The sequence below is a fragment of the Narcine bancroftii genome, chromosome 4 (genome assembly GCF_036971445.1).
Source record: "Narcine bancroftii isolate sNarBan1 chromosome 4, sNarBan1.hap1, whole genome shotgun sequence".
Taxonomy (NCBI): Eukaryota; Metazoa; Chordata; class Chondrichthyes; order Torpediniformes; family Narcinidae; genus Narcine; species Narcine bancroftii.
Window position 1 is genome coordinate 191,544,884 of NC_091472.1, and position 25,100 is coordinate 191,569,983.

At 42.6% G+C, this 25,100-nt stretch overlaps 1 protein-coding gene across 10 annotated transcripts in view; it reads left to right on the forward strand.

The window, feature by feature from the left end:
* sh2b3 (SH2B adaptor protein 3) overlaps positions 1–25,100 on the forward strand; it is a 208,700-nt gene that overhangs the window by 167,356 nt on the left and 16,244 nt on the right. For all 10 annotated transcript variants that reach the window (XM_069933367.1, XM_069933368.1, XM_069933369.1 and 7 more), the window contains 4 exons: positions 11,321–11,427; positions 19,613–19,707; positions 23,323–23,537; positions 24,482–24,653. In XM_069933367.1, coding sequence (XP_069789468.1) covers positions 11,321–11,427; positions 19,613–19,707; positions 23,323–23,537; positions 24,482–24,653 — 589 coding nt within the window. The remainder of the gene's footprint in view (positions 1–11,320; positions 11,428–19,612; positions 19,708–23,322; positions 23,538–24,481; positions 24,654–25,100) is intronic.

The window sequence follows — 25,100 nt, forward strand, 5'->3', positions numbered from 1 at the left end:
CTTGCCTTTAATGAGAGCTATCACAAAATCAAACTCCAGTTTAACAACCGTCTATTTTTATTTTTCATTTTACACTAATAAACTAAATGTTTACGATCAGTGTGAAGTATAATTGGTCCCATTGTTCTTCTTTCTTTGGCTTGGCTTCGCGGACGAAGATTTATGGAGGGGGTAAAAAGTCCACGTCAGCTGCAGGCTCGTTTGTGGCTGACCAGTCCGATGCGGGACAGGCAGACACGATTGCAGCGGTTGCAAGGGAAAATTGGTTGGTTGGGGTTGGGTGTTGGGTTTTTCCTCCTTTGCCTTTTGTCAGTGAGGTGGGCTCTGCGGTCTTCTTCAAAGGAGGCTGCTGCCCGCCAAACTGTGAGGCGCCAAGATGCACGGTTTGAGGCGTTATCAGCCCACTGGCGGTGGTCAATGTGGCAGGCACCAAGAGATTTCTTTAGGCAGTCCTTGTACCTTTTCTTTGGTGCACCTCTGTCACGGTGGCCAGTGGAGAGCTCGCCATATAACACGATCTTGGGAAGGCGATGGTCCTCCATTCTGGAGACGTGACCCATCCAGCGCAGCTGGATCTTCAGCAGCGTGGACTCGATGCTGTCGACCTCTGCCATCTCGAGTACCTCGACGTTAGGGGTGTGAGCGCTCCAATGGATGTTGAGGATGGAGCGGAGACAACGCTGGTGGAAGCGTTCTAGGAGCCGTAGGTGGTGCCGGTAGAGGACCCATGATTCGGAGCCGAACAGGAGTGTGGGTATGACAACGGCTCTGTATACGCTTATCTTTGTGAGGTTTTTCAGTTGGTTGTTTTTCCAGACTCTTTTGTGTAGTCTTCCAAAGGCGCTATTTGCCTTGGCGAGTCTGTTGTCTATCTCATTGTCGATCCTTGCATCTGATGAAATGGTGCAGCCGAGATAGGTAAACTGGTTGACCGTTTTGAGTTTGTGTGCCCGATGGAGATGTGGGGGGGCTGGTAGTCATGGTGGGGAGCTGGCTGATGGAGGACCTCAGTTTTCTTCAGGCTGACTTCCAGGCCAAACATTTTGGCAGTTTCCGCAAAGCAGGACGTCAAGCGCTGAAGAGCTGGCTCTGAATGGGCAACTAAAGCGGCATCATCTGCAAAGAGTAGTTCACGGACAAGTTTCTCTTGTGTCTTGGTGTGAGCTTGCAGGCGCCTTAGATTGAAGAGACTGCCATCCGTGCGGTACCGGATGTAAACAGCGTCTTCATTGTTGGGGTCTTTCATGGCTTGGTTCAGCATCATGCTGAAGAAGATTGAAAAGAGGGTTGGTGCGAGAACACAGCCTTGCTTCACGCCATTGTTAATGGAGAAGGGTTCAGAGAGCTCATTGCTGTATCTGACCCGACCTTGTTGGTTTTCGTGCAGTTGGATAATCATGTTGAGGAACTTTGGGGAACATTGTATTGCAAATGTAAACTTTGAAATGCTGCAAAGCCCATAAAATGGGCAATAATTTATTTTCAATAGTAGAATAATTATTTTGATGTTGATTAAATTTCTTAAATACGTAAGCCATCAGTATCATTACACCGGATTCTTTTCTAATAGCTCAGCTCCTGTAGCTTCTTGCTAGCATCAAGTGCTAAAGAAAATGGCTTTTCAAAGTCAGGTGATGTAAGCACAGGCTTGTGACATAAAATGACTTTCAATTTGCCAAATGCTTCCTGACAAATATTTGTCCAAATAAAATTTTCACCTTTTTTCATGAGGGTAGTCAAAGGAATGGTGATATCAGCAAAATTTTTACAGACATTTCTATAATACCCTACTATTCCTTGAAATCTAACAGCTTTCTTACCCATGGGTATGAGAAATTCCGTAACCGTCTGAACTTTTGCCTGGACAGGCGCCACTTTTCCTTGACCAACAACATAACCAAGATACATCACTGCTTTTAGCTAAATAGCAGAAAGGCTTGCTTTTGAAAGTTTGTCAAACAATTTCTCTAACTCAGAGATATGTGCTTCCGAGGTAAATCATTCCATGACTAAATTATCAATATAAGCATCGGTATACTCTAAATCTTGAGTCACAATGTTGATCATTCTTTGAAATGTTCCTGGAGCATTCTTCATTCCAAATGGTAGAACATTGTATTCATATAAACCAGATAGGGCGACAAATGCAGAAATATCCTGTGATAGTACAGGATACTATCACCAATGTATATATTTGTATATATTTACATATAGTAGTAGTGATTGGCTGAGAGCCGTAGCCACGCCTACCGACAGGCCATAAAGGGCTGCTCCTAACCAGACCCAGGTCAGTCTGGACTGGTCGACCTTGATGTAATACACTCCAGTCTTTTGCTAATAAAATCCTTTGTTTGAGTCAACAAGTCTTTGAGTCATTTGACACGCTACAATTTTATTAGCAGAAATTTCAACGGATGGAGCGAATGCTGCGACCAGAACACCTCAGCATCGACCCGCAGTCAGCTACTGCTCGGAGTGACTTTAGGCACTGGGTGACGTGCTTCGAGGCATACCTGCAGCGATCAGACCCCATCGTGGAGGAAGATACAGATAAGCTACTAGTCCTGATATCCATGAGGGTCTATGAAAACATCCAGGACGCGATCTCCTACTCGGCTGCCATGAACATGCTGAGGGGACTCTACGAGTGCCCTGTGAATAAGATCTATGCCAGGCGCATGCTAGTGACCAGGAGGCAGCAGCCCGGTAAGTCCTGCAGAGCCTACCTCCAGGCACTGAGGTTACTGGGTAGAGCATGTGTGTGCACCGACAAGACGGCGGCCAGGATCACTGACGACCTGATCCGGGACGCTTACGTGGCAGGGGTCTGTTCCAATGAGGTGAGGCAATGATTGCTGGAGCATGGGGGAAGACATCCTGACAGAGACCTTTCACATCACTGAAACGATGGAGGCTGCAGCCCTAAGCATGGACGCCTATATACTAGGCTGGGCCCCCCGCTACGATGTGAGTAGAACACCTGCAAACCCAGTTTCCCCACGCCCTGTTGATGGCCTCGCTGCTGCCGCCACACCATACGACGCGACCCCGAAGTACTACAACTGCAGGAGGGAGAAGCACAGCCAATCCCTGTGCCCTGTGAGGAAGGCCCAATGCCAGAAGTGCGGGAAAAACGGCCACTTCGCCACAGTCTGCCAGTCCAAAATGGCCGCCGCCAAGCACAGTGGCTCGTGCGAGGCCCAACCGCCTTCCGCAAGTTCAAATCACTCATCCTCAGACCTATTATCCTACGAGAGCGAGGAACCGATCGCACGGCAATGCTCGACGTCACAATGCAAGCACTACGCACGGAAAGTGCTGCTCTCGCAACGCTCCACCCTCGTCGCTATGATGCAACACTCCAACCTTGCCGCTGTGACGCTGATCCCTGACGTGGCCCACCCTGCCCAATGGGATTCTTGAGCCAGCAGGTCCCAAGGGACTGCTTGGACAGCAACGGTCGCTGCCTCCACAGCCTGCCGCCGCCGCTGACTGCCACCAGGTCCCAGCCACCGCAAGATCCCGCCGACCTGCCTGCACCGCGAGTATCGCAGCCTCCACAGCTCACCGCTGATTCCATCCGAACACTGCTGCTTCTGCAACTCACCTCCGATGGCCTGCCCACACTGATGATGTCACCGCGTGAGTGTAGCGCGCACCATGTCGAGACCCCATCACACTCTGCACCTACTCCAGTAACGCAAGGATCAACCAGACGGCCCACCCAGCGACAAGTGACATCATCAAGCCAGCCCCCACAGTCAACACCACAAACAGCAGCCTCACTCCCTGTATCAGTTGATGCATCAGTGACATTAAACCAGGACCAGCCACACCCCCTACCTAAGGCTATGGAAACGATTATACTAACTGTCTGTTTGATTCAGGTTCAACGGAGAGCTTTATTCATCCAGACCTGGTCCAACGATGCACACTAGCAGTTCACCCAACAGATCAGAAGATCTCGCTGGCCACAAGAGCCCACTCAACGAGCATCAAGGGTATTTTGTGGTGATCTTGAAAGTTCAGGGCATCAAATTTACAGGGTTTAAGTTGCTGGTCCTATCTCAATTATGTGCTCGTGTTGTTGGGGTTGGATTTCCAATGTCATTTTAAATTAGTGTTGCTGCACTACAGGGGTCCCCACTCTCTGCCACCAATCTACCCAGGAGACCTCCTGCCAGCAACAGCCCACGCCAGTCCATATGCCCCGATGCTCCACTTGTAGTCTCCCCACCCTCTGGGTCGCTCCTCCAGCACTGTTCACCAACCTCACCCCTGGCTGGAAACCAGTCGCCACTAAAAGCCAGTAGTAAAGCTTCGGGGACAGGAAATTTATGAAAAGCGAGGTGCGTAGACTGCTGGACGAGGGCATTATCGAGCCCAGCACAAGTCCCTAGAGGGTGCAGGTGGTAGTGGTGAAGAACGGGGAGAAGCTGCGGATGCTAGATGACTACAGCCAAATGGTCAAGCACTTCACGCTCTTGGACACTTATCCTCTTCCACGAATCACAGATGTGGTGAATCAGATCGCCCAATACCGTGTATTTTCCACCATCGACTCTTGATCTGCCCGGGACTGCCCTTTCACGGCCTTCAAAGCGAAAGGACGTTTGTATCAATTCCTCAGGGTTCCCTTCGGTGTCACAAATCGTGTCATGGTCTTTCAGTGAGAGATGGAACAGAATGGCCAAACAGCTACATTCCCGTATCTGGATAATGTCATCATCTGTGGCCACAACCCACAGGACCACGACGCCTTGAGAAATTTTTCCAAACGGCGAAACGACTGAATCTGACCTACAATTTCAAGAAGTGTGTCTTCCAGACCACTCGCCTTGCTATTCTAGGTTGCGTAGTGGAAAGCGGGGTGGTAAAGCCGGACCCCGACCGCATACACCCTCTCATGGACCTTCCACTGCCCCAAACCCAGAAGGCACTCAAACGCTGCCTGGATTTTTTTCCTATTAAGCTCAATGGGTCCCACAGTATGCTGACAAGGCACGACCACTTCCTTCTTCTTGTCAGCGGAAGCCAGAGTGGCCTTTGACTGCTTTGTCGGACATCGCCGCGGCCACTCTGCATGCCGTTGACGAATCCATACCCTTCCAGGTGGAGAGTGATACCTCCGACTTTGCACTGGCAGCCACCTTAAACCAGGCCAGTAGGCCTGTTGTCTTCTTTTCTAGGACCCTCCAGGGCCCTGAAAGCCGACACTCCTCTGTCGAGAAGGAGGTCCGGGCCATCGGAGAGGCCGTAAGTCGTGGGAGACACTACCTCACTGGCAGGTGCTTTACATTGCTGACTGACCAATGCCTGGTCTCATTTATGTTTAGCGGCAACCAGCAGGGTAAGATCAAAGATGACAAAATTGCCAGGTGGAGAATCGAACTCTCTATCCTCAACTACAACATTTTGTACCGGCCTGGCAAACTCACTGACCTGCCCGATGCCCTTTCCTGTGGGACATGCACCATTGTACAATTGGACAGGCTGCAGAGACTCCACGAGGAGCTCTGTCATCCGGGGATGACCAGGTTCACCCACTTTGTAAAGGCCCGCAACCTGCCCTATACGGTCAAGGAAATCCACTCCATGACCTGAACCTGCCCAGTATGCGCTGAGTGCCAACCCAATTTCTTCCGGCCCGAGAAGACCCACGTCATCAAAGCTACCCGGCCCTTCAAACATCTTAGTGTGGACTTCAAGGGGTCTCTACCGTTGACGAACTGTAATACTTACATTCTCATGGTGATCAACGAGTACTCCCGCTTCCCGTTTGCTATCCCCTGCTCGGACATGACCGCCTCCTCAGTCATAGACGCACTGCATGGCATTCTCACCAGTTTCTGGTACCCCAGTTATATCCACAGTGACCAGGGGTCCTCGTTTATGAGTGCAGAGCCGAGGCAGTATCTTCTGGAGCGTGGTATTGCTTCGAGCAGGACCACTAGCTACAACCTGCGCGGTAATGGGCAGGTCGAAAGGGAGAATGCCACCATCTGGAAACCGGTCACGCTTTCCCTCCAGTCCAAAGGCCTCCCCACCACTCGCTGGCAGGACGTCCTCCCAAGCGCCCTACACTCTATCAGGTCCCTGTTATGCACTGCCACCAATGCTACCTCACATGAACGTATGTTCTCGTTCCCCTGGAAGTCAGAATCGGAAACGACCCTACTGGCTTGGCTGACAGTCCCTGGACCTGTCCTGCTGAGATGTCATGTCTGCTACTCGAAAAACGACCCCCTAGTCAATCAGGTAACGCTGTTACACATGAACCCACACTATGCCTATATCGAGTACCCGGACGGGCGGGAGGATATGGTCTCAGTAAGGGATCTAGCCCAAGCTGGGTCTAACATTGTCACGTTCCAACCCCAACCTCCATCCAATCCTCCTCTAGGTTACATGCCGGGACAACGGGACCAGCAACACCTTGCAGATGACAATGGCAGCAGATCGAACCAGCTCATGTCCAAAGACGCCTACGGACTAGGCAAAACTGCGCCCACACCCAGGAACCCCAGCGATGATACTCTGCCAGCTACCCCGATTCTGGCGTCATGGCGATCACATTGGACAATCAGGCCTCCCGACTGTTATAGCCCATGAACACTGCATGCTACCCCTCCCCCCCCTATTTTTTTCTCTCTTCTCTTTCTTTCCCTTTTACTCACCCCAGGGTCAGTTCCAAAAGAAGGGGTGAATGTGATAGTGTGGAATACTATCACCAATGTATATATTTGTACATATTTACATATAGTAGTAGTGATTGGCTGAGAGCCGTAGCCACGCCTACTGGCGGGTCATAAAGGGCTGCTCCTAACCAGACCCAGGTCAGTCTGGACTGGTCGACCTTGATGTAATACGCTTCAGTCTTTTGCTAATAAAATCTTTTGTTTGAGTCAACAAGTCTTTGAGTCATTCGATGCACTACATTTCCCTACCTCTCTTTGTTAAGGGAACACACCGGTAACCTTTTATAAGTCCTTCATAAGGAAACAGCCTTTCCAACCATGTGCACACAATCATCTACCTAGGGATAGGATAAGCACTCCTCTTTGTTACTGCATTAACTTTCTGCAATCAGTGCAAAATCTAACCGTCCCATTTGATTTAGACACCAAGGCACAAGTTGAGCTCCAATATGAAATAGAAGTTCTAATGATGTCATTCTTTAACATGTATTCAATCTCTTGATCTACCAGGTTACACTTTTCAACATTCATTCAATATGGATATTGTTTGATAGGTTTTGTATCTCCAACATCAACATCATGGCAAGCTATTGAGGTTCTCGAGGCATATCTGGAAACAAGTTCCTATATTTAAAAATTAACTATTTCATTTGTTCCTATTCCTGGGGCTGTAGATGAGCCAACTTGTCCAAATTCTACAAAATACTTGAATTAGATAGACAAACTGGAACAATGTTTTTTTTAAAGTGATCCTCACACGAATCAATTTGCATTGTTTCAATAACTAATACCTCTGGTGAAGGCTGCTGCTTCCTAACCTCCAAATTCTCAAAATAAGGTTTTAACATGTTGAGATGGCAACTCTGTTGTACATCAGGTGTTTTAGCTATGCAGTTGACTTCATTTACCTTGGATTCTATCTCATACTGTCCTGATAATTTTGGCGTAAGAGGATTAGAATTTATTGGGAACAAAATTAGCACTTAAAAATTCTCTCACTTTTTTTTAATCATGCCAGACTTTCATTTTATCTTGAGCCTTCTTCAAATTCTCAGCTATTTTACAGACTTTATGCAAACCATCTTTAAATTTTGAAACATAAATTTAACAATTTCAACACATCCTTATTAACCCATTGTTCCTTCAACAACATTAAAGTCCTTTAACTTCATGTCCAAAATCCAACTCAAAAGGACTAAAATCTAATGATTCTTGCACAGACTCTCAAGGCAAACGAGCCAATGGAGCCTTCATCCCAATCCTTCTCATTCTCACAACAATAGGTCCTCATCATGGTTTTTATAGGGACAAATGAATGATATGCAGATGATGTTATTTGTTTAGCCTCAATGTATAAACTAACTGCTGAAACAATCCTGGTGTAGCGGCTACTATAGTAGAGCTACTAAACTAATACAAACACGCACGCCAGATTAGTCAACTCAAGACTGATTTATTCAGGGTTTGTATCGCATATCCCGGGCTCCATGGGACAAGGTGGGACGTCACTACGAGTTTGCTACCGATCCACAGGACCAGCAAATTTAAATTAAGCCTTGTGAGTGTCCCACGCCTTCCGGCAGGCGACTCAGCAGATCAATGTGCTGTTCCTCGGAACTCAGTGTCTCTCACATGCGGTCCATTAGGTGAGTATTCAGCCATCCGTATTATGGTTCTGCACGCCTGCAGAACCGCGCCGGCGACAGTTCGCGATGCTGTGTGCCCGCTACACGGCCGCTACACTGGCATAATATTACTCCCCAGGGCAGACCAAATAAAGTGAAAAATTTTGCAAGAGCTTTCAACACAATTTTAACTTTAATAATTAAGTGGTATTGCTTCTGGAAACCTGGAGGCTGCACACATGATAGTTAAAAATGCTCATTCCCAGTTTTTGTCTTGGGGAATGCGCCACAATTCACAATAACTTTAGAAAAGGGCTCTCCAAAAGCAGAATAGGTTTTAAAGGAGCTACTGGGGGACCCTGATTAGGTTTCCCCACAGCCTGACAAGTTTGGCAGGTCTGACAAAATGTCCCAACATCTTTTCTCAAACTAGGCCAATAAAATTGTTTCATAATTTTATAAATAGTTTTGTGTACCCCAAGATGACAAAGTAAAGGTGTACAAAGGGCCAAGGTTAAAATATCATCCTTATAAGCTTTAGGAAGCACAACCTGAGGAACAACTGTCCATTCTTCATTGGCAGGGATATCAGGTGATCTTCACTTCCTCATTAACACACCTTGAAATAATATCCAACTGAAACTTTTTTAATTTCATAAGCAGAGAGAGTTTTATTTTTCACTTCAGTAAGACCAGGATCTCTGTTCTGTCTCGACAAGCTCTTTTCGAGATAACAACAAATCTTTTGGCAGATCACTACAACCTCATTGCTGCTGTGGACTGTGAGAGACTTCGGTCCCTTCTAAATTATTTTGTACAGCACTGTTTTCACTAGCAAACTTATTTGCCATTGCCTGTGTTATTGCACAAGCTGGGTATATATCAGAATCTGTCTTTGATTATCAGTAACTGCCATATCTGTTAACTTCACTGCAGGGACAACTTTACTCTCTGCCAAACCATTTCCTAATAACAGTGAAACACTGTCCACTGGTAAATTTGATCTGATCATATTTTAACAAGTCCATTAACTAATTTTGATCTCAACATTATCTTGTGCAAAGGTATCAACTCTGAATCACGCCCCAAACCTCGAATCAAATTCATTTCACCTGAAATGGTTTTATCACCAAATTCCAAAACACTGTCTAACACGAATGATTGGACAGCCCCAGTGTCTCAAAGGTTTTTATTGTTACCAATGGTAACCCTTCCTTTAACAAAATCTTACCCTCTGACTCAAAAGTTTCAAATTCCTTATTAATTTTACCAGCGGGTCTGGACCCTATTTTATTTTCTTGTGTTTCATCTCTTTGAATACAAGAATCTGGTGCTGCCTCTTTTTCTTTAACACAGGAAAATTTGCTATTACGTGACCAGGTTTCTTACAATAGTGTCAAAGTGGACATGAAGGTTTTTCCTTTTCATGTCTCCCTTCTTCTTTACTCTTAGCACTGCTTCCCCATTTATTTTCTAACTTATTTGGATATTCATTTTGGAAAGGTCTATTGCTTGGTATAAATTTAACTTTGTAAATTAAAGCATACTTATCTGCAAATTTAGCAGAATTTTGCCCCTTTTTGATAGTTCCACTTGGCACAAACTTACCCCTATACCTTAAAGCACACTCAACTGCCTAATTCTGCAGAATCTTGCCAAGTTTCCACTCCCTTCAAATCTACAAAGATTGGTGATGCCAAAAACTTCTCAGTATCGAATGCTCCTGCTAATCCACACACACAAGCCTTTTAATTGGCTTTCAAAAATAAATGTAACCAAATAAATCAAAAATTAATTGATCAATAAGCTTAAATTTTGGTAGCCCCCAATTTATTACAACATAGACCAGCAGCAATAGAAATTCACCAAGACAATGATATTTTCAAAACAATAATTTTTATTAATAATATAAAATATTACTTGACTCTAAATTTAACCCCACTATGCGCAAATGTGTGTGTATATATGTGTGTGCCCGCATGCATGTATACATTACGCTGTTTGACCTGCTGAGTTTCTCCAGCATTGTGTTTATATCTTGAATAAATTCTTCTTGGATCAAATTCCTAAGATTCATGACCTTTTGAAAGAAGAAATTCCTCCTCATCTATTTTGTTCTAAAACAATTATTTAAATATCCTACTAGAGCAAGTATTTTTTACACTGTGTTAATCCACTTTAAAAATTGTATATTTCATGATATCTCCTCTTATTCTTCTGAACTCCAATGCAAAGAGACCTCAACCTTTCTTCATCAACCCCTTCATTCAAGGAACCAACGCAGTGAACCAGTATCCAGTGCTTACACATGGTTTCTTAAATATGGAGATCAAAATTGGGATATTCCTGCAATTTATTCCAATTTTCATATGGATAGTTATTTTGTCCTCTTTGCAGAATACTAAAACATCTATTTTGGTATCAAAATCAAATGGTGACAGGCCAGTGGGCCTCCGACCAATTCATTGAAATAGATTATGAACACTTGAGGCAAATGAAACAAACTGCTGGAGCAACTTAGCAGGTCAATAAGCATCTGTGAAGGTAAAGGGATGGTTGACATTTCAGATTGTCTTCGCATTTGAAAGTTGACATTTTGGGTCAAACAACATTGAAGAGACCTCGAGTTATGTGTCTGACTTCCAGTTTCTGATTGGCCTCCTGAATGGAGCAGCATGCCCCATTAGATACCTTGAAGAATTAGTAAAACACAAAAATCTATAGGACGCTTTTTGTCCTTTAAGATCTAGTCTTGGGTAACTGAAGATCTCTAAATGTTTTTCAAATTATGGTGTTAAGATTATGGTAGGCTAATAATATGCTCTGCAGATTGCATCATCTGTTTTCTTAGAAATGATTGAAAAATGTAATACAAAGAATCAACAATTCTCAGAAAGGATCTGAAAATTACCTTGAGATGAAATTGAATCTGCAGCCTCATTTGAGCACTGAATATTTTCCCTCATTAAACCTTGATTTTTCTTTATCCAAATGTAGATTCTGCAGATCCATGTCAAAAGTTACTTGGAAGTAATTTTTAAGGCCATCAGTGATCATCAGTTGGTTCTGTGGACGACAAATATTAGAGAATGCATCAATCCATGGTAAGGTTCAACTTTTTTTTTCTTTTAGCATATGAATGTTGAAATTTCCAGTTGCCAAAGATACCAAATTGCATGCAAAAAACTGCTGGACTTCTAGGGGACTGAAGATTTCCAGCTTTATTCCTTTGTTAACTCCTTTGAGCCCTTCTCCAAATCTCCCTGACATTCAGCCAGATCTCTGAATCAGTATCCATTCTAACGTTTTGCACAGACACAAGAATAAACAATGGAGAGAATGTTTAAATTGGTAACTCAACCAGATCATGACCGTAAGGAATTTCAACTGGCAACATGTGGCAATAATTTTCACTTGATGTTAAAATCAGATTTGTGAAGAGACATTTGAGATGTAGAGGTCAAAATTCAAACTTTGTTTCAACCATGTTACCTGGTACGAAGATGTAAGTATTTATCCTGAAGCTGTTTTGAATTGGAAATAGTAAAATCTATTGTCCATTGATATATGTTCAAGATCAGAGAAAGGAAAGAAAGAAATTTTGCACTTAGAGCATCTGTTAAAACCCTTAATATCCCAAGAATTCCCTTCTTTAGGAAATTAGTCAGGAAACTACTGGCAAAAATGTTTTTTTTTAATTGATTTCATTCCATTTTTTCTTTCTGTTTTAAGTCCATTTCTAAGCCCAGCTTTAATCCAGTGATCGAGATGGTGTTAGCTAGTGTCACTGTTTTGTAAATGAGTTGCATGTTACCTGCTTGTTGGTGTACACAGGTGCATTAAAACATGATTTTCATTTTTCTAAAGAGATGTTGATTGTAATCACATCACATGAATATACTCTCCTGGCAGAACGTTTCAAATGTCAATAAGATTGTTTTGATTTATAAAGACATAAATATGTTTGGTTTTGGATCACCTCTGCAATTTATGCAGGGAAACTTCACCGAGATGAAATGAGTGTTGGCCTGTGACTTCCAAACATGACCAATCCAAAACCCTCCTGGCAGGCCTACCACCTTCCATCCTTCATGAACTTGATCTGTCCAGAATGAAATGCTTCTGTTCAGCCCTTCTGTGACTTTCCCCTTCCCTGTCTTGGAAAATTCTCTAACCCTTCAAGCTGTTGGGATTCTGGGGTCTAGCACAGCCTGACATGACATCCACATTGGCGTCTGTGCTTTCTGCAACCTTTCTGCCTGATAACTACCACCATTTATCCTATCCTTTAAACTCAGGTAGGATAGATAGTAGTAGATCGTGGCTGTTGATGAGAGATTTTAGTGTGAAATTAAAATGCGCAACTAAAATAAATTATTGGAGACATGAGGCTGCACATGCTGGAGGGATTCCGTGGGTCAAACAGCATCCTCTCACCCCACAGATGCTATTCAACCCACGGAGACCCTCCAGCAGTTTTGTTTGCTCCAGATTTCAGCACGTGCAGCCTTGTGTCTTCATACGGGGAGGAGTTCTCAAAACTAGTTAATTAAGTATTGGACAGAGGCCTCGGCAAAGAGATAACTTGAAATGTCATATTTGAAAATTCAGATAATGGACTGAACACAGAATGAAGAAGTAATGGTGACTTGGAAACTACCAGAATGTTGCCCTACAGAGTAGAAATACTGCATCTCTTGTACTCAATTCAGGGTAGTTGGGACTGGCCAATAAATGCTGTCTTACTTGAAAACTCCTGAATCTCAAAGAAACAGTAAAACAGTGTGGTGGACTAGAAACCCATCCATTTGTTTTGTATGGCACACATTAGATGGCAATTCAATGCCAATGCCACCCCGGACTGCTGAGCTGTTTATTCCCCACTCATATTGTCACATCATGTTGTTTCTTAGATTAGAGACTATTTGACCCATTTTGTTGCTGGCTCTCTGAGCAATCCCATCATTCCCTCATTGACATTCCGGCAATGTACTTTTGCTCTCATTCCCCAACACATTTCAATCCGCCCACCAGCCACCTAGTCAAGGAGTAATATGCAGAAACCAAAAAAACTACCATCAAGCACAGCTGTGGGATTTGGGAGGAAACAGGAGCACCAGCGTGATCATCAGAAATGCCACATAGTGCCTGTTCCATTCTGCCACCTCTTTATTATCTTTAAGGACCCTTTGGCTCGCAATGGTTCCACATCATCAGGAGGGGGATGCTGGGTCTGAAGATCCTTTCTGTTGGTGGATCAGCTGCTCAGCGGTCTTGTTGTGGCAAATACTTCAGTTGCATCTCTTGTTTGAAGCTGGTGGTGGTGGTGGCATTTTCCTGGGGACTGAAGTCACCAAGGCTTGCTGGTGCAAGGAGGCCCACTTGAGGTACTTTGAAAATAGATCAGGCAGACCAGTGAGGCTGTGTGATAGTACAGATTCTATCACCAATGTGTATATGTACAGATTGTAGTGTAGGATGACTGTGATTGGCTGAGAGTGTAGCCACATCTACTGGCAGTTCTTAAAGGATTGCTCCTAGCCAGACCAAGTCATTTTGGACTGGTCGACCTACTTGTGATATGCTCCAGTCTTTTACTTAATAAAAGCCTTGGTTTGGATCAACAAGTCTTTGAATCTTTCGACGTGCTCTACAATTTTATTAACTAAAAGACTGGAGCATATCATAAGTAGGTCGACCAGTGCACTCTAGGCTGCAACCACACATTTGATTTGTGACTTATGTTTGCAACTGAATATTTAATTTTTCTAAATTTCTCATGAGCCGCTGGACAATTTAATCATCCAAATCTCAAGAAATCTCCAGCAGGAATAAGCTTCTAGTCTGGTATTTTAACAGAATTAATAGAGGTACTCGGAGAAGATTGGCTGTACTCTTAGGCTGGTGAGTGTTACATTTGCACTCTGGGTAGTATCTAAAACTGGGTCATCTGTTGTGTGCAGCCACAGAGAGTTCTGAGGTGGATTCATTTTGCTGTTTTTTTTCCTCTGAATGTGGCCTCGGCACACACACCCTCCATCTTATCGAGTATCCACTTGTAAGACAATACTTTTAAACCATGAAAAAAGTCACCACTAAACCCAACTCTTTCATCTGATGTACATCATCCAGGCAAGTGCCGAGAGTATAACAATGGTGACATTTTCTTTTCTACTGAGGCCCTTAAAAAACCTTATCCTGCTAAAGTCAGTGTAATAAGAATCGATCCAGGGCATTTACAGCCTGCAATCTTTTCCCACTGCTAGAATACAAGAGAGTTATCCATGTATTCAACTTCTGAATTTGTACTGATACGTATTTTTTAAAATACAGGGGTTTCCCAGGTTACACATTACCTAATGACAAAGATCTGTCTTTGCCCAAATTCTCCCACACACACAAGAAAATTTCAAGATAGTTTTATGGTATTCATTAAGTGTATATTCAATTAATTCAGTTATTGGGTGAATATTCAATTAAACGAATTATAACAAGTGTGTGTAGAGCAATAATCTGTAGAAAATGAATGTTTCTGACTTGAGGTGTCCAAGAAGAATTCTTGAGTTGTGGGCAGGAGAATGTTGGGGTGGGGAAGTGAGGAACAGAACTAGGGACCTCAGATTTTGTGTGGAACAAATCTCTATTTATGTAAATAAACTCGATAAGCAATTCTGAGGTAAGTATCCAGAGATGCAGATGGTACAAAGCCATGAGAACAGTTCAAATTAAGACAAGGCAACTCTAAATATATTTTGGATTTATTTGCATTATTTTCCAGATAGTGTTTACTTAATTCAAACTGTGTCTCTTAATGGAGAAGAGGATGATTCCTGTAAACTGTTCTGGAACAAACTCTGATTCCAGAGATGTTGCCTGTTTGAATTCATAGAAATGACTGCTTGGTTTGAAAACTTGTCCTCGACTTTCCCTGAGGTTATACTCTTCCATGCACCCTCCGGCCCCCAAAATTGTTCAACTCTTGTGATTCAATAACTCTGTAATGTTGAAGCTGGTTGTTGATGTGGAAGTGTGAAAACAAGTGCTGGCCAAGCTCTTTCCTCAGTGTGTGATGACCACAGACATGAAGGAAGTGCGGACTAACCTTCAGGAACCCAGTCTCTTCACCTCTTTCTGCTTCCAAGTCCAGAGGTAGCTCAGCTCCTTGAAGTCTTGACTCTATCAGCAAAAACAAGACACTTGAACCAAGAATGCACAAAGATTATAAAGCTATAGAATGGGCATAATTTTTTAAAACCATACATCATTTACAGAAGGAAAACCATTCAAACTCTCTTCCCACCCTTAGTTTGATTCCATATGTTTCCATCATATACATAATGTATCAAGCTTCTTGCAATACATATAAATTGAATTTGGAGCCACTTCTTAACCAGTCTGAATCAGAATCACAAATTGGTCATGGTACCTGTGCTTTCTCCTCTTCCTCCGCTCACCTGCAGGCTTTCTCATCTCATCCTCTTCCATTGCCCTCTGCCCCATTATCCAGCTAATTGTGACTGCTCCTCACTTCAGCCTTTACCCCTCCAGCCACAGCCAGTCAATCAGGTGCTCATTTCACTTCCCAACCCTCCTTCAATTTGCTTTTGTTAATTCTGTTGCATCACAGACAAAGCTTCACAAAGCTCCTTGAAGTTTAGCTATGAGACCAATCTTTTATGTCATCCCTCCAAATATCACTTATACAACTATCCATCTATTTTTGTCTGATAAGCCTTTTGTGTAGCCTGACATGTGTTGTTTAAGGCCTGACATGAATGTGTGGTTCCTGTGGCATTTTACACCATTTTCTACACTGGATTTGAGTCCTATGCAGTACATCTTCAATTAATGAGAGCCAGCACCCATGATTGCTGCTCTTTATCTCAGATAGTAAATTCATCATAAATTTAATTTACTGTACTTCAAAAAAACTCAAAATTCGTATTCAGAGTTAAATTCTTAACCCTCAAGTTCTTGATATTTTCTGGCAATGAAAACAGGGATTCATTTAAAGATTTCTTCGATTCTGGGATTTGTTGCAATTGTATTTAAAACTGATTTGGTCATTCTATTTTGGGAAGCTTTATGAATATGAATTTAATCTGCCACCAATAGTGATTTATAGATTATTCTGGGATACCTTAGCAGTGAAATGTTAACCAGAAAAGACTTGAAATGAAGAAATAAATAAAAAAGTTGAATAAAACATGTGCTTAAAATCTGGAATCAGAAGTTGGAAGTGAGGGGAAAGATTAACAACAATAAAAGGTTTGGTTTGCAGTTGTCTAGATTGATTGTGACAATTGCTGCTTTTAGTACAGGAAACTCAGGAAGCACATGTTAGCCTGCAAGGCTCATACATTATCTGGGCCTCCTGATTGCTTTGGTGAGAGGTTTTTCCTGTTATTCAAATACTAAGAAATGTGTCAGCAATTAATCATGGTATGATTTACAGAACTTTACACTTGGTTTTCTCTCAGCTGTTTTTCTTGTTTCCATGAATTAGATGCACATTTCCTGACTGGCTCTGTGAAAACGAATGCTGGCTTGGTCCTGATCTCAATCACGCAGACATTGCCTTTAACCCATATCCTGAATTCTTTGCTCCTTTTTCTAGCCTTCACATTCTTGTGGTGTATCTTTTTCTTTGGCTTGGCTTCACGGACGAAGATTTATGGAGGGGTAAATGTCCACGTCAGCTGCAGGCTCGTTTGTGGCTGACAAGTCCGATGCGGGACAGGCAGACACGGTTGCAGCGGTTGCAGGGGAAAATTGGTTGGTTGGGGTTGGGTGTTGGGTTTTTCCTCCTTTGTCTTTTGTCAGTGAGGTGGGCTCTGCGGTCTTCTTCAAAGGAGGTTGCTGCCCGCTGAACTGTGAGGCGCCAAGATGCACGGTTTGAGGCGTTATCAGCCCACTGGCGGTGGTCAATGTGGCAGGCACCAAGAGATTTCTTTAGGCAGTCAGTGACCTCAGCTGGCAAAATTAATTGTTTATTCTGGCAGGTGAACACCATAGACACATCTAACTAATAGTGACTGAAATGTATTTTCTTAAGTCAGTTATCAACATCATCATTTAGTAATAACTAGAATGCCTTGATTTTATTGAAATAGAAATGGTTGCACTGATTTTCTGTTTTTGGCTCCAACTTTGGCAACATTAATGCATCAGCTGGTGTGTGTGTGGAAAGGAAATGCAGCTGTAGTTTGTGTCCTTCCTCTGCCCAGTGAGACACTCACACTAAGCCTGAATATAAACTAATACAATCTCCCTTTTTAGAAATATCCTCTTCCTCCCACGTTACAAATTACCCGATTAGGGTTCTAAGTGAAGAGACTAGCCTGTGATGCCCTGTGTAGAAAAGAAGCACGTATCTGACTTGCAAACCAATGGCAGTGCTGTGAACGTTCAGTCTGTCTCTGAGCTGAGTTAGCAAGAATACAGTAATAGCACAGAGAATGGTCTCATGTTCAGGTTGATGAGGGATACATCCCAGTGACAGTCTGTGAATTTTTGGGGGGGTGGGGAAGATGAATGTGTTAATTTGAATTTTTGTATTGGGATCCACAACGTTGTGAGAATATGGCAGTGATTGGAACATGTAGTCCTGGTGTGTTCCTTAAATGTAAAGGGAAGCCTGTGGGGATCATTTTGTGATATTGTTCATCCCATATCTAGATGATGTGATGTGAAATGACAGTAGCAGGTGGAAAGAGAATGCCCAAACGTCAGTGACATTGGGAAGTTTGTCTAATGATACCTATATCAGAGGCCCTGGAGTATCTTACTCTTGGTTGGACTCCAACATAAGGCTGGTGGTTGTACCTAGAGCAGGAAATTAGCAACGGGGATATCAGTAAGAAAAACTTGATTTGATCATTCAAGTGGCTGGGACCACAGAAGGCTACAGAAATTAACCTTCACAGTCCACCACAGGTTCTGACCTCCCATCCAATGCTAGACACTGGCTCAAGTTATTTTCATGATAAGGTTGAGCAGATTCAGTGAGTGCGTGTACACAGTTTAAACACACAGTTTGAAGTTGATAATGATGAATATGACTATTTATATACACAAGTACAATGTACATCAGTGCTAAAATTCTTATTTGCTACAGCCAAACAGGTACATAAGATGTGCCAATTACAAAAGTATATATAAAGTGACTGTAAGGAAAGAGACTAAATATAAAGATATGTATTCAGAGTTGTAGTTAATGCAAGGAAAAAACATAGCATTTCAAAAGTGCAAACAGGTAATAAGAGGAGATTCAAGAGTCTGATATTTGTTGGATAGTTGTTCTTGAACCCAGAGATGATGGACTTCAGGCTTCTGTACCTTCTTCCCAAAGGCAGCAGGGAGAAAAGGCTTTGACCAGGGTGATGGAGTACTTTATGATCTTGGCTGGGTTCTTGAGGCAGTGTCTAGCATTGGATGGGAGGTCAGAACCTGTGGTGGACTTGTGAAGGTTAATTTCTGTAGCCTTCTGTGGTCCTAGCCACTTGAATGATCAAACCAAGCCATGATGTAACCAGTCAGTATACTTTACACAGTACATCTGTAGAAGTTTGATTAAATATTTGATGACATGCCAAATTTCCTCAGATTTCTTAGAGTCAATGGTGTGCCTTCTTCATGGTTGCCTCAATGTGCTGGCACCATCCAATATATAGACACCCAGGAACTTGAAAGTACTAACCCTTTCCACCGCTGTCCCATCAATGAAAGCAGGTGCTTGATCCCTCAAGTCTCCCCTTCCTAAAATTCACAGTGAAGTCCTTGGTGATATTGAGAACGTGATTATTTTTCTGGCACCTCCCAACCAGATAATGGATCTCCATTCTGACTCATTTCCCAAATTTGATCAACAACAATGGCATCAGCAGTGAATTTATAGACTGCATTGGAGTTTAGCTTGGCTATGCAATAATGAATGTGCAGGGGACTAACCACACAGCCTTGAGGCATGTTGACGTTAGTAAGAATGAGGCAATGTTGAGGTCTACTGATGAGTAAGTCAAGGATCCAATTGAAGAGCAATGAACAGAGTTTAGCAGTTAGTTCTGTGTAAGAGTGTTGGATTTTCTCTGGCTTTTAAAGACTGTACCAAATCCTGGGGAATGTTGCCACTCCATTGGAGCTGGTCTTTGTTCATAAGAGATTAGGAATAAGGAAAGGCTGGATTGTTTTTCCACAAACAAAAGAATGACATTGTCCAAAATGCCATTGTTTGATAACCATGTGTCTTGAGGTGAGCCATGTAAACTGTTTCACCTTGTTTGTTTGCAGGTCAGAGACAGCTGATGTGGAGCTGCTCACAACCCCTCGCCCTGGCATCATGCAAACACGGCCTCACGATGGTACCACGGATCCGATTCACCAGGGTGAGTGAGTGATATGTGGCACTTATTTCCCCTGCTAATTTTCTGTTGATGCTGAAGCTTGAATTTGAATGTTGGGGTATTTCAAAAACACCACTTTAATTCCTTATTGACACCTCTCCAAGGCAACGATGCAGATCAGTCTCCCTATACTTTCATCATCTAGCATTGCTTCACTAGCCTAACACTTCAAACAGCTGAGTGGGTGGAAGCTTCCAGCTGCCCTTTGCAACATTATTGTAATGTGTCATTAATTTCTTTATTACCTTGTGTTGTGATCATTTGAATTAAATGGGTGTTGTGTTTCAACCTGCCCTTTTGTTTTTGAAAAATGTTGTTCCTTGTAAATAACTACATTTAAAACAGTTGTTGGAGTGCATGGTGTGTATGGTGGAATGAGGCTGAAACCTACAAAGTACCTGGGTTCATTATCTTTCATTATGTCATTCACCCATAAATGGTCTCAACTATTCGCAGTGACAAGATGGCTTCAAACTAATTAGTGAGCAAGTTTAGTGAACCTGTATCTCCAAAAAGTTAGCCTGATGTAGATCCTCGCCTTTGGTTTGATACATGCAATTTATTCAGTTTTAGAAATGTTTTTAAAATCAATGGCAAAGCTTTAGAAATGATAGTTAAATATAACGTACATCCTGGCCTACACCGTGGTTGACTCTTCATTGCCCCAGATCATCCTAATGATCCACTCCAGCTTTAAGCAACAAGAACTGATGATGCCAGTGAGATCCAAACCCTGAGAATTAGTTTGTACCATTTTGTAACAGAGTTTACTCACTCCTTAACTACAGAGAAATGATGATCATATTGGATGCTACAACTCTGAAGCAAAAGAGCCAATGGTTTGTGCAGCTCTGATGCCTGTAACATGTTGACACACATCTCCTCACTTGTCAAGAAGGTGCAACATTTCCTGAGAAGAATGAAGTGGACAACGCTACCAGCCACCATTATGTCAACCTACTACAGGAGCACTATTGAGAGTGTCCTGGCTGCTACATCACAGTGGAGAGCAATGGATCGGAGGTTAATCCACAGGACCACAAGAGTGGCAGGGAAGATCGCTGGAGTCTCCCTCCCTTCCTCCCCCTCCCCCAAATTGACATGATCTACCAGGATTATTGTTTGAAGAGGGCACGCAAAATAATTGCAAATCCCTTCCACCCAACACGTAGCATTTTTCAGCTGTACCTGTCAGGGAAGATACAGAAGTATCAGAAGCAGCGCCACCAGGCTGAGAAGGCTGAATGACCAAAGGAACTTCTCATATTAACCATCAAAGGATCTCATATTTATGAAGCAATTTTTATTTATTTGTATATTTGAATACTAGTCCTACGTATGTATTGTTTGCCTGTATGTGTGTTTGTATGTTTCTGCATATTTTCATCAGGTTGTACTTGTGCAATTAGATGGCAAATAAACTTGATTTGTATCCAGTTCCTCAGTCTATAAATTACACCGGTGCCCTTCTAAAGACATCCCACTTTTGTTGGCATTAAGGTAACATATTTGTTCTTATTCTTGAGAATTAGAGGAACTCATCAGTCCCAGTGTTATAGGTTGGAGGAGGCTGAAATCATAGGGAATGGAAAGGGGATTGAAGAACACCAATTAAATTGTGACATTCCTTAGAGGATGTCCACATTGGTGCTGGAGGAACAGAAGATGAGTTGGGACAGAGGAGGCTTCTCTTGAATTCCCATCTTTCCACCATCTATAGCCATCCTGAAGAGCTCATCTGGATGACTGCGGCTTCAGCAACACAAGAAGCTTGATGCATTGGTGAGGACAGGGTTGGAGTACTGTGCTCAGTTCTGGTCTCCAAATTATAGAAAGGATATAGATAAGGTGGAGAGGGTGCAGAGAAGGTTTACAAGGATGTTGCCTGGTTTACAGCATCTGGATTACAGGGAGAGATTAAAGAGACTGGGACTTTTTCATTGGAACGTAGACGACTGAGAGGGGACTTGATAGAGGCATTTAAAATTATAAAAGGAATAGATAGACAAGACATAAACAGACTCTTTCCCCTGAGGGCAGGGGAGGTTGGAACAAGAGGCCATGAGTTAAGGGTAAGGGGACAACATTTGAGGAGAAATATTAGAGGTGGCTTTTTCACTCAGCAAGTGGTGGCAGAATGGAATGATCTTCTGAATGAGATAGTTGCGTCAGGGTCCTTTCATTTAAGAGAAGGTTGGAGGTGTACATGGAGGTGAGGGGGTTGGAGGGTTATTGGCAGAGAGCAGGAGGTTTGAGCTAATGGAGTTGTTCTAGTGAATCGGTGCGGACTCGAAAGGCAGACATGGCCTGTTTCCGCTCCGTAAATGGTTATATGGATGCCATCCAGAATAAATAAAATCTGCTTCTGCCATTTATTTCCTCTACTACATGTGCAGACTACAAAATACAGTGCTGCAATTCATTGTCTTTTTCAGAGAGGAACGAGGTCATGGCAACACCTCCTCCTGCAGGTTTCCCTCTTCAAGTTGTGATCCATCCTGACTTAGAAAGGATACTCACAGGAGATCACAGATGCTGGAATCTGAAGCTAAACACAATTTGCTGGAAGAACCCAGCAGGTCGAGCAGCATCAATGGAAGAAAAAATATGGTTGACGTTTTGAACTGAAACACTTCATTACAATTTGGAAACTTGGTTCTTGGGTATGCTGTGTCTAAATTCAAGAACTTTGTTCCCAGCCATGCAGGGAAGCTGGTGCGGCAGGGCTGTAGTGACTGAAGGCAGCTTCTCACTACTTTCTTGATGGGATTAAATTTTAACCCTGCCAATATTCCCAGTAGGGAATAAACAGGATAATGACAAGGCAGCCAAGTAGCTGCAACTGTGTTCAGTGTCCATTCCACCTAATGGTATGGCCTTCCAATACCAAAAGCAACTCGCAATAGATTTCACAACAGAAAAGGAGTGGTAGAAAGCATCAGTTTTCCATCCACATTGAATTATAACTTTATTGAGATCTGCATATGCTGAATTATTTTCATTAGTCAACAATCTCTTCCAATTTGGTGCCATCTGCAAACCTAGATTATGCTTGCTTCTTGGAAGATCAGACAGTCTTTAACAATAACAAGATCAAAAAGCACAAACATTTGTCCTAGCTGTAACCTCTCTGCAGGGTCAACATACTCATCTTACTGCTTGTTTGTATTCTAAATGTTAGTGGCGTACTCTTCTCTTGTTCAGTGATTTCTCTCTTTAATCGTCGAAGTGGGCCTTCATTAAAACCATTTAAGAACACACGTGTCTATCAATTTAATTCCTTTCTTTCAACTGTGACAATAATATCAGGGAAAGATACTTCAGGTTGGTTAAATATAATTAACCTTCTTTCATTTTTGCTGACTGACCTGTTACAAGTTATTGCTTTCTAAGTGATCCTTCACAAGAACTCTGTGAATTGAGGACATTCAGCTGCTTGTGGAGAATTTATTTACCAAGAGCAAATTCACTTCACAGTGTGAGAGTAAAAGGACCAATCCGATTTTGCTTGAACAATTGACAAGAATTTTATTGCCACAAAACGTTCCTGTCTTCCGAGACAATTTCCAAATGTCTTTTGTTACCTTTTGTTGTCAGGCGCTGCACATCATTGTGCATCAGAACAGCCCTACCACAAGACTGACCAGCTCTTCTCATCTTATGCCTGGTTTCATGGTCCAATCTCTCGATTTAAAGCAGCTCAACTGGTACAGATGCCTGGAATTGAGGGTCATGGGGTCTTTCTTGTGCGGCAGAGTGAAACACAGCGGGGAGAATATGTCCTCACATTCAACTATCGAGGGAGAGCAAAGGTACTGAAAACTTGATTGCAGAGTAAATTTACCGTACTTACATTAAAATAACCAGTCTAAGTTGAGCAACTGCAAATGCATTTAGGACATAGTCTTAACAGAGAGCAAGTATAGACAGAGTGAGAACAGATAAGACCTCTGATTTCAAATGTTTTCCAAGATGCTTGAAAGTAGGAGAAACAGATTTTGATTAGTAAATTGCCTTGGAAAAGATGATGAAAAGCAAAGTTCATAAGTTAAGGATGGTGTCAAGAGAAGAAATAAGTTAGTTAATTGGTTTAAGTTAATAGCGCTAAAGGAATCAAAGGAGAGTTGATGGTCATATTGCTGCGGGAGTATTGGGGAGAGGGGTAATGGGAGTAATGAGAATTATTATTAGTCTGGGAGCTGGGATGGATGGGCTAAGGTGCCACCTCCTGTATTGTTATTTTTAAAAAAATCTCTTCATAAAATTTCCTCCAATATAGATGCGCAGTTTTTATTTCTGGAGATGTCCACATCACAAATTAGTACAGCCAAATGTAGCCATCTCTTGACATCCTTCTTGCCCAAGTATTCAGGCACCATGTCCTAATAAATTCTAGAGCTGTCTGTATGGCATGCAAAACTAATTTTTCCACTGTATTTTTGCATGAGACAACAAACAAGCCAATTAATTTCAATCTGTTTTCTTCCTCCTTTTACTGTTAAATCATAGAGGAATACTTACAATCAAAAAGCTTGTCCTTGAATCTGAAAAACATTGGGGTTAAATGTGAGAAGGAATAGCTGAGGCAAAAGATTATACTTCAGGTGTGCTAGTGTGAATGTGTCCCCACTCAAAAAAGGATCTGTTAGCTGTTTTCACCTACTGGGATTGAGATTGAGACATTATAGTCATTTTTCGTGAGTCAAAATGCAGTAAATTTCCCTGAGATTGACCATTCTTCTTTTACCCTTTTTAGCATCTACGGCTGCTTGTGACAGAAACTGGGAAATGCCTTGTCCAACACTTCCGCTTCCCATCTGTCACAGAAATGCTGAACTATTTTGGAACGTTTGCAATCCCCTTGGAGTGCGGCACAACTTGTGAAGTTAAACTCTCTAGCTATGTGGTGGCAGCTACATCACAGCAAGGTGAGATAATATTTATAACCTAAGTGATTCTCACAGCAGCAGGCATAAAACCTTTTATTGTTGCGAGAATATAGATGATGAGTATTTATTGTCATACACGCAAGTAAAATGTACAAATGCACTGAAATTCTTCTTGCTGCAGCTCCACAGGTACACTAAATAACTATTAAACAATTAGTATGAATTGGAGGTGATACCTCGGCGCTGTCAATAAATCTGAAAACTGCCGCTGCAGAACTGCCAACAAAGTGATCCGTCTTGTGCCTTTTCTTTAAAATGATGAAAACATTTACAAGCCTTGCAGTTTTTTTAAAATAATTTGTAAGCAAAAAGGACAAACCTTGATCATAATCTGTGAACACACACACAACAGTTTAGAGGATGATCACCAACCCAGGATCTTTCAATCTGAACCCAGGGATGGTGGTCAATCTTTGCACACATCAA